Source organism: Hydractinia symbiolongicarpus, chromosome 2 (genome assembly GCF_029227915.1).
Source record: "Hydractinia symbiolongicarpus strain clone_291-10 chromosome 2, HSymV2.1, whole genome shotgun sequence".
NCBI classification, from domain to species: domain Eukaryota; kingdom Metazoa; phylum Cnidaria; class Hydrozoa; order Anthoathecata; family Hydractiniidae; genus Hydractinia; species Hydractinia symbiolongicarpus.
Window position 1 is genome coordinate 21,434,166 of NC_079876.1, and position 12,663 is coordinate 21,446,828.

A 12,663-nucleotide genomic window follows, 5' to 3' on the forward strand; every position below is an offset into this window, starting at 1 on the left:
TTGAAATCTACGTTTGTAGCTAAAATCTTAAAATTGGTTTGTTTTAGATGATATTTTCATCTTAGCATGTGAAACCATAGAACAAATGAAGAGAATATCTTAAACGTTGATAGAACTGAAATTTAGGCAGTTAAATAATTATGCTAACCCAACCAAATATTTCTCTTCGCCTCAAAAAACCTTGCTTTGCAGATTGGTGCACAAGCTATAGAGTATAATCAATATGGCGAACTCGGTCCCTCAAAAGAAACGACTCGTACCTTATATAAGATAAAGCGGTATTAATGATGGCGGACACACGAATATGAATAATTGTAATCGGAAGTGAAAACTTTATCTGGAAATGTAGCGACGTGCCGTTAAAACGTAAAGAAACACTGCCGCAAGATTACTAGATTGTTTTTCTGATACTTTGTTGCTGAAAAACTTTCGGATTCTTTGTCCGAAAATTTTTCCGTCCGAAATTTGTGTCTGCCGAAAGTTTTTTTGTCCGAAAATTTAATTTTTCTATTTTTTTTAAAAAGGACCAGTGCATAGAAATTATATATACAGTACTGGAAAAAGGTTGTTTAACATATCGAGCGCGCAACGTACTCCCTCGCGGACGCGGACTCCCTCGATACGCGATGTACTGCGTTCATAATAATAAGAAACAATTAAAATAAATTGTCGGGATCCATCGAGAATCTAGTATCGTGACAAAATCCGTCTCGATGTGTCGCGATGGTAGGTGATAATGAGAATAAAGAGAAAGTGTTTTTTTAATGAGAATAGAGAGAAAGTTTTTTTTATTTCAAACTCATCTCTGCTTTATCTTTTTTTTATTTTAAATAGGTGTATATTATAAGGAAATTTTTAACTTTTGTATAAGGAAGCATTTCTATCGCCGCTTTTCGTTTATAAACTTTTAAAATGCGATCTTAAAAAACATTTCTATCGCCGCTTTTTGTTTAAAAAGTTAACTTCGATCTAAGAAAGCATTTCTATCGCCGCATTTCGTTCTTAAACTTTTAAGTTAAAAAAATATAACACAAATGAAGTATAATTATGAATAAACATCCACGATCATTGTTGAATGCACTCTTATTTTTAAAATAGTTCTATTATGAAAAAGTGTTAATGGCCTCGATAGCTGCGAGAATGATATCGAGACGGGGATGCATCGCGAAGCTCTCTCGATACAATTTGAAAGTAAAAAAAAAGTGTATCGCGGATCGAGAATACCGTCGCGATACGCGAAGCGCAATGTTAAACAACCTTTTTCCAGTATTGTAGGGTAATCAGAAAATCTATAAAAAATGCAGTTTTTGAACTCATTATTTTCGTTATTTTCACATTTGGCCGAGGGTCTATCTATAAAGTTGGATCCTAAAGACCCTTGTTTAGATCTTGATTGAATACATGTACACTATAAATCAACCTCGTCCCCGGGCCCATTTTTCTCTTTTTGACGATCTCGGACGGCGAGAAGAAATGACCCTCTGGGCCACACTGGTCAGTTCTGAGATCTGATTGGTTTCTCAAGTTTCCGTTAATTATGAAGATAAATTAATTTATGCGTAAAAAATTGAATAATAACAGAAAAACAATAATGGACAATAATGAACGGGACGCTGAAATGTTTATGTTCTGCTGGACTGAATTTATTTTTGTGAAAAATAAAATATTGGGCATTGTTAGTATAGATTAACGTGCAAACAAAATTTAATAGCTTTTAGTTGTACCCAGAGGCTGTTAAAGTAAGCTTCTGTTTTTTTTTTGCAGCGCAGTTGAGGAGGTAGCTACTAGACTCTAAAGCTAGCTATGCTAGCTTTTGTGCACAGGGTGTAGTAAAAAACACAATGAAGGTTTCCTTGAAGACATGTTTAGCAGCTATCTAGGTAGCTTAAATACAACACAAGGTATATACAGGTATACATAACTAATCCTATTTCTCCCGAACAGACCTTCTTTTACACTCTAGCTAATATTCTTTCAGTGCAGAACACATGAACAAAAAAATAAAATCATATGCTGTTGATTTGGTTGAAAAAGATTAAAAAACTGGATTAAGAAGTTCATACCATTTAATTAACTAAATAGTTATACGCTTAATTATATCGGTTACGGATTAAATAACAATCAATTTTACAGATTAAATAACAATTTTCTCTGACTGCATGAAATGCAACATCCTATGTTTTATGACTTTTATCTCTTAGTAAAGCAATGTTTTTCTTTTACATGTGCCTGAAAATGAAGTTCGCATTGTGTAGCCATCAACTTCAACATTTTTTTCGTATAATATTTGTTCCAAACCAATCATAATGGTTAAAATACTTTCCCACATGGTAAAAAGTTTGTTTACAAGGCCAAAATGATAAAAAAACTACTTTAAGTACAATATGCTCTAGACCTAATTTACTGGAGGACCATAAGATTATTTTTCAATGAATTGTTTTCTAAAAATATGAATATAGTGCTAACTCCTCAAAATTTAATACCTGCGAAAACTAATCCTCCAGACGAGGAGTAAAATATTGTATTGAGTTTTAGAGCGAAAGCACATTAGTGAGAAACATTAGTGAGAGAAAAATATTGTAGATCTTGGTGAGGTAAAGTTAGTCCAGTTATACACTCACTGTAACCTCAAAAATAAATTGGCTATATTCCCAGAAAGAAAAATGATAATTTTTGACGTTGCTGCTTCAAGGTAACAAAGCAAGAAAACTACTAAACAATCTTTTGAAACATGGTCCTTTTGTTACTAATTATTTTAGTGTATTTTTTTGTCATCCACAAAATGTCACATGATCTTTTATGTTCCCCAGGAACCATGGATGAAGCTTCAATACCCTCTATTCATCGCTACTTCTCTAACTAAGGCTAATTTATTTTTATTGGATTCTAGCATGAAATCAATTATATTTTTCAAATGGGAAAATGAATCACCTTCTTTGGAAATATTTGGGCAAAATTCAAGGCCTGCACATCAGGGACACAGAGAACCGCTGTACGGGCCACAAGGGTGACAGGGTTAGTTAAAAACAAGGTTTGTAAAATGCTGTGCAGCACAACATATTTGGCTTCCAGTGGTCCACAAATACTTCTAGTTTTCATTGTGTCAAGGCTTGTGATTTTAAGGTTAACAATTTCTCCTGAAATTGTCCTGAAATATCAAAAATTTGTCCAAGAATGTCCTGGAATTTACAATTTAATTTTCTGTGGTCACCATGCAGTAATGTTGTTAAGATCGCAATATATTGTTCATGGTCTAATGTTTACAGTGCTTAAAAATTGCGACAGCATCGTAGATCGTGCGTGTCGACAATGATTACGCTGACCAGGATGTTAGGGCCTGATTCCTGTACTGTATCTTAGAGTACTGTAGATAGGTGAAAAGGCTGAAAAACTTTAATAGATAAGGACCTTTAACAAATGTAAGGTACTAACTGATCTGGTTTACATTCAGGGATGAAAGCTGTATGTATCACACAATTTCAAAGGCAACAATATCAAATTTACAAGCACTTCTAACCTATGAACAGGTATATTTATAGTGTGTTTGTTATTGCCAAAATTCTGCAGCAGATCAAAGTATTCCAAAAACTTCCAAACCATATTGGTTTAGTTGCGATTATTATGTTGTAATTTTTATGAGTTGAATTTCTAAAGTGTTTACTCTAGGCGAGTATGAACTGGAGGCAGCTTATGTTCAGATCTATATCCAGACCATTTCGTGAAAGGCGTACTCACTCACACGCCCCCACACACGCGCAGATTTGTTTAGACGTGGGATTGATCGCATTTTTGTTTTCTTATGTGTGTGATAGCTTTCTGAAATTATTGTAATTACAAAACAGCGAAATATGAAGTTAGAGAATAATTTAAGATGGCTTTGCAACCCTTATCGTTAACTTAAATCTTTTTCATGTACAAAGAAAACTGCGTAGTTAAAAATACATATTTTTATAAATTTGTTAATTCTTTTAATTTAAAGAGATCTAAGTACCGTGGCTGATTACAACGTTTTGTTTTCATTTAAAATAGGCGCACTGTAAAAGACGCGGCCGCGTGAAATTATGTGCGGCCGCGTTTTAAAAAGCGCGGCCGTGTCTTTATAGCAGCGGCCGCGTGTTTCACCGCGAGTTTTACCGCCAGTTTTCAAATCTGGTCTGCAGAATGTGGCAGTTAAAACAGGTACTAAAATACGCGGCCGCGCTTTTCGCCACTGATTCTGCCGTTAATTTTAAAGTAAAACAGGCGGTAAATGACGCGGCCGCGCTTTTCTTCTCGCAGAAGATTTTCGAAAAACAACGGCATGTGGCCAAGGGCGCAGTGTTCTGGTCTGCAAATTAGAGCCCTGGAACACTAGAACGGAATTCTTAGAAAGTTACTTCTCAGAACTCACAGAAAATGGCAGCTGCAGCTGGAAGCTTTGAAAAGGTAAACAAGCAATTAGCTAGCTTATTTCGCTTTATTTATTGCAAATCTACGAAGATAGTAGGCAAAGAAACACACTGACCTAAGGAAATCTTTCACATCACACAAGTCAGTTTTGATAATAGCTATATGTTTTGTTTAGGTGAAAACTTTCTTTGAGTCCAGAGGTATAGAGTATTTGTTGAATTCGTTCATCCTGAACAAAATTGACGATAATGTGGCTCCTCAAGTTGAACAACAAAAGCTTGTGGAGCTAGGGTTGGCATATGGAGATATATTATCATATCGGCTGATATTTGCACTCCCTGTGGTTAAAGAAAAGTCCTATCATGAAAAGGCAGATGAACTAAGAAAAATATTGAAAAGAGCCCACTCTGGGAAATATGATATTCATAACCGTCCGATAACTGTAAGGGAAAGCTACAAAGTTAATGTTGGATTGAAGTGTAAAGATAAGTTATCAAAATATACAATGAAAAACAACCAGAGTTATTTGACACTATTTAATCGATCTACAAAATACCCTGAGCTACATGACGAAATACGTAAACACTATGATATACCACAGAAAGATCAAACATTTGTTGGTAATTATAACGGTCACTCTCTGGAGCAAGATTTCATTGATATAGAAACATATGGTTTGAGTTGTAGAGACAAAAAAAAAAGGAATACAAGTATATATATTTATACTATCCTAAATCATTTGCGAAGCTGGAGTTTTCAAAGTTGTGCAATAAGTCATATTCAAGCATGTTTGAATTAGATACAGAAATTATTGGACCCTAAGAAACAGTAATATCATCTGCATGGGCAGAAGGTACCTCAACGATTACTGTGCCACCCAGCTTACCAGGATCGAATTTTGTTGACAGAAGTATATGCAGTGTTTGTTCTTGTACGTATATTGGTAGCTGTCTACGCAGTGAGCAAAATGAAAGTTACACAGCAACTTTGCTAGCAGATCAAACAGACAACATTATGACAGAGGATACTTTTTTAGCATCACCCGATCCAGATGCTGTGACAAATACTGCCAAAACTGACATAGATGTAAACATAGAAAATTCTACTCTTCGTGATTTGAGATTGAGACATTTTTCAAGAAACACACAAAAACCAGTGAGATATAGACATTCAATTGGCTCACCCTCATTGTCTCTTCAACTAGAATCAACAGAGGACAGTTCAGCATTTGGTGATGATGAAGTGAATCGTTTTATGGAAAATTATGAGACAGATAATTTTGATAATGCTACTCCACAGTTTGAAGAAACAGAAACTGATTCTATCGCATTTATGCAAAACTGTGAAAGCTACTTCACCAATTTACCAAAAATAAACACAAAGCATATCATCATACAACGAGATTCACAGCGTTTTTGGCCTGTATTATTACGTCAAAATTTTGATCTTTCGTCTGAAAAAATAGCTATCAGATTTGCAGGTGAACCCGGTGCTGATGCAGGTGGACCGCTGCGCGAATTTTACTCATTGTCAATGAGATGGTTTACCACTATCCCTGGGGTATTTTTCGGAGATGACAAAGGAATTTGTTTCAAATTAATGCCAGATGGTGTATTAAAAAAAGTATATTACAAGATTGGGCAGTTAACAGGTGCATCTATTATACATGTTGGAAGAGGTCCAGAATGTTTCTCTGAGCTCATTTTCAATGCATTGTATGATTTGCCATATCCTGATAAAATAACACCAATAAATGATGCAGAATTCAAGTATAAATTGTTAATTGCTGTAGTTCCCAATAAAAACACAAACTTGGAGAAGAAAATTTATTTCAATTTTGTAAGAATAAACTGAGGATAATTTGGCGGAATCGGGTGAGGATGCTAGGCTGAAGAGAAGATATTGTCTCAAGCTCACGTGCGTGTTCCCAATAAATTCGCTCTTCTCCACTACATCCGGAGCTCTTCTCCTAGTAGTGTTCGCTCTTCTCCACTACATCCGGAGCTCTTCTCCTAGTAGTGTTTTCTGGCTTAACTAATCTCTCAATCACATCCGGAGCTCCTCTCCTGTGATTCCATTTCCTCTATCATACCTCACAAGAACCTACTCTTTATGAGCTCTAGCTTCTTTTGCATTTCACACCTGTTATTAACCTCTTGGTGCACCACCTCTGACTGTCAGCGCCGCATGCCCCTGCTGTTATTTCCCCAGTCATCTGTCCTGCTCGCGTGGTGCACCGTCGTTCATCTCCTCGCACCTGTACTGAATTCACCATACTCTTCCAGGGGTACACGCACATCTCTACACTTTGTGGCTGCCCAGGGCAGCCCAGCACCCCCAAATTCCCCAAATGAAAATTCATTATCTATGAGGCAATATTTTTGACAAGAACTACGACGAGATAATTCAACATGCCATAACAGGCTTAACAAATAGACATGAAAAGAAAACTACATGCAAGTGCCTATAAATTAGCCTTTTACAATTCGGGTAATAAAATCCCCATTGATAAAACGAACAATGGGCCACCCTTAGCCCCCCCGAAATAACAGGTAATTTCTTAAAGCTTTTACTGACCAAAATTTGTGTTCAATCATAGCAAAACGAATTGTGACACCTTTCCTAAATGGAGCTGTTTTGGATGCCTTGATGTTAAATGTAAATAGCAGTTCTGAAAATAGAAGCCTGACCTTATTTATTAATCACTCTAGGGCAAATGTATAATGGCTAATATGGAAGATTTCTTCATAAAAAATATCAGAAACTTTTTTCATGTGGATTACTTTTACATTAACAAAATTAAAAATTTGAAGATAAACTTTTTGGATTTTGTCATTCATTAGTTTTCAACTTTCTCCCTGGAAATTTTTAAGGTTTAAAGCCCATGTCCCACAGTAACTTTTTCATCCTTATCCTAATGTTAATACATAATCTATGCAACAGCTTTTGTAGTAAAATTAAAACACATAAAAACGAAAAGCGGCAATAAAACGAATAGCGGCGATAGAAATGCTTTTTTAGATCGTATTTTAAAAGTTTAAAATCGAAAAGAGGCGATAGAAATGTGTTTTTAGATCGCATTTTAAAAGTTTATAAACGAAAAGCGGCATTTAATAGTTGTGAACCATGCTTCTCGAATGTTTCTTAGATTAAACGCGCTGGAATTTTTTTTTTAAGTAATTGAATCAATAATACATTCTCGCGCAATGTATTATAAAACTTCGCGAAAGATTTTTATTATATAATTACTTCACGCTAATACTTAAGGGAACAGCTTATCAATACATTTACACAATGCATCTCGCCATCAAAAAAAATAGAATTGCTCCGACATCTCTTCGCGAGCGCATTGTTTTTTAACACGCAAATATAATCTCGCAAAACGCTCAAGGGATTTAATTATAACAAAAAACAAACGACTGCCGTCCACCACGCAAAGGTGTGATATTAGGATGTACGCGGTAGATTACATTCAGACTGTACTGTACTGAATCACTCTACAATGACACGTATTTAAATGCCTAATATAAAGAAAATACATAAAATCGGAAGCCTAACCGTATTTATACGCCCAACCATTCTAAATTAAGGGCACTGACAATAAAAGCATGTCCAGATTTCCAAATTGCACAAAAGATATAGCCTGATTAAACAATTTTAGGTATCATTCAAAATACGGCTATGTGAAATGTTTATAAAATTGATCCTAAAAGACTGGACACTTATTGAAAAAAAAAAATTAAAAAAAAATCCAACTTAAAGTGAGGTAGGATCGCCTAAGTAGAAATTGCCAATGAGAAGATCATGTGGATCTAAACTAGTAATCGGTTGAAAGCAACACACAACTCCACTATTGGCGTTTAAAAAGGCTCCCTGCGCCCAGGAGTCGAGTTAAAATTTATCTAAACTACTCAGGAGTGTTTCACGAGGCTCAACTCTCTGGTTTCACGGTAGTTTAACTACAATTTGCCGCTTTTTGCCGATTGTTGCGCGATTCCTTGTTTTCTGCCGTAAAATAGTCGACCCCGGCGGCAGCCGAAGTGTGGACCTTTGACCCTCTTAAACAAACAAATAATTTTGACGCCAAGAAGAATCGCGCCAAAGTGTGGACTTTTGTAAAACAAAGAATATGTGACGTCAAGAAGAATCCCGCGGAAGTCGGCGAAATTTACAGTAAAGAAAGATTGAAATTAATTTACTCTACCTATTGTTATTGCCTCCCGGTAGCCGGTTGGTTGAATAGGGTAGGATTAAACATGTCTAAAGGCTAAGAGAGTTTTGTATTGACTTGCAGCAAGTAAATGGAAGGCCGGAATGAAATTGAGCAATGTTGCTAAAAAGAAACATGACTGGAAAACATTCTCTGTGATGCCTGGGATTGCAGAAGAAAGCAGTTTGGCAAAATAAACAGACTTTTTTGAGTTAACAAAATTATAGCATTAACTTTATAATGACAAAGTTTTCAGGTACATCTGTTTACTTTTAATTCCATTGATTCTTGAGCTTTCTATAGCTGTGCTAGCAAGTTTGAGCATGAAACTGTTTATAGTTTCACTTTCAACAACTCTAAAAAGGCCTGTCTCAAACTCAAAGTTCTTGTGTTGTCTTAGGGTACCCACAAGTAACAAGACATTTGATAACAATACAATAAATCGAATAGCTGCATAACAACTTGTATGTTTGCTTCGTAGATTCAAAGCTTCTGGCAATAAACAATTTTAAACCATTTCTTAAAATGGCCACAGACGAGAACACTAGTCGTGACTAGCTTTGGGAGAATGACTTCGACAAGACTTGATGATGATTGGTTGAAAAGCTCTAATCTTATATCGAGATAATTCCTGGGAACGATGTTAATTATAAAAAATTAGGAAAAAGGCATGGTTTTAATTAATGGGTGAAATGACGAAAGTCTTTCACATTTCACTAAAGAAGTTATGCTGACAGGCATGGAAAATGTTTGTGGTTCTACCAACATAAAGAAAATGACTTAGCATATATACATATACAGCGCTATCCTGATTGACACAAAATGTGTAAATGTAGTTAATGATATCTGTTTTTAAATGATTTGTTTTGGTAAAAATTTCAAGTAGTTAGTGTTTACCGCATAACAGCTAGGTATTTCCAAGTGTAATTCAACATTTTAGAGTCTTAGCCAATAAGGGCTACATATTTTTGACTGAATGCTGTGCTAAATCAGTGGTCATTCAATTGTTGTGGTAGGTTGTGTTGTTTTTAATTAGCTATTGCTGCGTAAAAACCAAATTTTATATAGCGGCCTTTACTTGTGCAAAATCATGATATAATTTTGCTATTTTTATTTTATTTATCTGTTGTTGTTTATGGTGTACTATGATCTAATAATACAAATAAAGCCTATTTACAATGCAATTTGTGTTGTTGTTGTTGCTTATTTCTCTATCTTTCTCCTTTTTGATGTGATTAAATGTTTCAAATAGAATAAATATCAAAAGTTTTATTAGTAATAGATACCGTTTTGCATGTCTTTTACAGAATATAGTTTCTCCAAATTTATAGCCTGAATATTGCCCAAAAACAATTATATGCACCAATAACTTGCGAAAACAAGCCTGCAAATATTTTTTGAATGTGGAAAAAAGTTTTTCTGGCTAGCTAAGTATAGTGTATTATAAGATTAAAAAGGGAAAACACGAGGCCAAATTTTCACGCAGATACAATTCACTATATACAGGTTGGAGCAGGATCGTATCATGATCGTCTATCGCGGTGAATGAACATAAACAACACTATACATAACATAACGAGTTATCATAATGGCAACCTGGCTACAAGGTTGGCATTACTTGTATAAAAGCCATAATGGCTCTAGGGAAGATGCTTTATCCAAAATGCCATTCCGTGGTTTTAAATTATTATTAGAATTACGTCATTCAAATATGACGTATTGTTGCGTAATACCAAAATGCATTGGGTGCGCATTTAGCAGAGTTCGCGGAAAAAGCCTGGAGGCACACGCACGTGTTTTTGAGATTTTGTATACCGTTAAAGTTTTCAACTAAAATAAAACCTTTCGAACTGTAATCATCGTTCAATAATGGAAATAAATAAAACGAATAATGAAAATCTAGATGGTAAGTTGTCAAAGTTTTTTTTTTATTATTTTGGATATTATAAAGAAAAAATAAAAGCTAAAAATAAATCAAAATCGAAATTTTTTTTCCACTGGATACTTTGTAGATTGTAAAGAGAAACAGAAATATATATTCGAATCCATGGAAGATGTCGATGCAGCAGTTAGAAATCTCGAGATAAAATCATTATCCCATTTCTCTGTTTATCAAAAAGATAAATCATTCGGAGTTGCTGGTGAGTTTTAAGTTATAATAAAAAAGATTGATCTTTTGACCAAGAGAAACAAAAAGCAGTAGTCTTCTTTAAAAAAGAAAATCTTTGTGTGTGTTACCAACTTAATTTTTTAGATATTAATTTAAAAAATCACAAGATTCTCTTCGAAGATATCAAAAACAAGGAGTCACCCCAACAAATCCTTTGGTACGGAACTCCTTTTGTGGTTGTTGGAAAAAAGTCGCTAGATTGCACGCACGGCGTAGATCATGGCATATCAAAAAAGAAGAAAAGACAGGATGAAAAAGTCAAAGGAAAAGTATGTTTTACCTTTGCTTTAAAATCTGAATAGGAAAAAGAAAGCAAAAATAATAACCTTTTTCTTATCTATAGGATTCTCAAACACATCGCAAAGATTTGATATTCTACAGAGGGTACGGTGAAGTTGTAGACAAAAACGATAGTAAGCATGATATTCTCCTTCACGACGAAGAAAATGTGGAAGAAGTAAATGTAAGTGCGCTAAGCCGTTGAATACGAAGGAAAAATAGAACAGATCAACTCATTCCACTATTCAAATGTATCTTGTCATAGGTAAAGCGATTGGCGACACGGCAACAGCTCCTGTTTGTCCATCAAAATCCATTTCAAAGACGCTTATTGAATCGTTATGGCAACGAAATATGTCTGTTGGATGCTACATACAAGACCACTAAGTACGCTATACCGCTCTTCTTCTTGGCTATCAAGACAAATGTGGACTATCAAGTTGTTGGATCGTTTGCACTGCAAGATGAAACAACTGAAGCAATTTCGGAGGCCATCTCTATCCTTAGTAAATGGAACGATTTCTGGAGACCTAAGCTATTCATGGTCGACAATTGCGAAGAAAAAATCAACGCCATCGAAAAAAATTTTCCTGGTATGTTCTTAATAAACTATATATGAAACCTTGCTTTCTTACGACAAAATTTCATGTTACATTTTCATTTACTTTTCATTTTAATATTTCTTTTAGATTGCAAGGTAATATTGTGCGACTTCCATCGAGAGCAAGCGTAACAAGCCATACAAGTTTACAAAGCATTGTATCGATAGGCTTAGTTCAGCGTCTTCAATACAAAAGGATTGGATAAAAATCGCTGATGATGTGAAAAAAACCTTTTTGGTACGAAGTTCTGTCCCGGTTGATAACTACACGGTTTGTTTGGGTGACGAAAACAACTATACGTCATGTACTTGCTTGGATTGTCGTAAAATCTTGTTGCCCTGTAAGCACATCCTATCCGTCATTAGTGGCAATGTCGCAGATGTATCCTGTAAATCTTTATCGTCGCGATACACTTTATCTCCTTTTTTCATTTTGGATCATGAAGTTGTTGTTAGCAAAGAGGTTACTTTAGAAGATAACCAAATGAAGAACGATTTTATTGACATTAATGATGTCGAAACCGAGTCCGTTTTATTGGATTCTATTCCTAAAAAATGTTTTCCAAATAGGTCCAAGGCCTCGTCTTGCAGAGAAATTTTAAACCAAATCAAGAGCTTGTCATTCATAGTGTATGATAATGATGCACTAGACCACCTTCATGAAACCTTGACTCAGGCTTTAAATGATCTATCATTTCATGCTCCCAAGGAAGAATTTGGTTGTTGAAAGAAAAGTTATAGGATCAACATATTTAAGTAAAAAATTCCAACCTCTCCCAACACTAAAACCAAAAAAATCGGCGTTTTCGGGAAGAGTCGGTTTGGCTGCTGAAAAAAAAAAGTTTTCATCCATAATCAACATTGTCTCTAAAAAAGAAGAAAATCATGCGACGTCTGTGGTTGAAGAGTTCCCTGAATACGATCCATCTGTCATTTATGATGTACCAATGGAGCAGGAGCAGTTTAATGACACTGGTGCTCAACTACCACAGGACGAAGACACTCCTGAAGATG

The 12,663-nt window shown here is 35.2% G+C and overlaps 1 protein-coding gene across 1 annotated transcript; it reads left to right on the plus strand.

Annotated features, from left to right (window-relative positions):
• Window positions 1–4,780: 4,780 nt before the first annotated feature.
• On the plus strand, window positions 4,781–9,783 carry LOC130630177 (uncharacterized). Its single transcript, XM_057443576.1, has 2 exons — window positions 4,781–8,855; window positions 9,081–9,783. Exon 1 carries the CDS (start codon window positions 5,404–5,406, stop codon window positions 6,241–6,243), a length of 840 nt encoding a protein of 279 aa, XP_057299559.1. The 5' UTR covers window positions 4,781–5,403; the 3' UTR covers window positions 6,244–8,855; window positions 9,081–9,783.
• Window positions 9,784–12,663: the final 2,880 nt, after the last annotated feature.

What these genes read in the sequence shown, in the direction of transcription:
- LOC130630177 (XM_057443576.1), top strand. Translation starts at nt 5,404, where the DNA reads ATGACAGAGGATACTTTTTTAGCATCACCCGATCCAGATGCTGTGACA.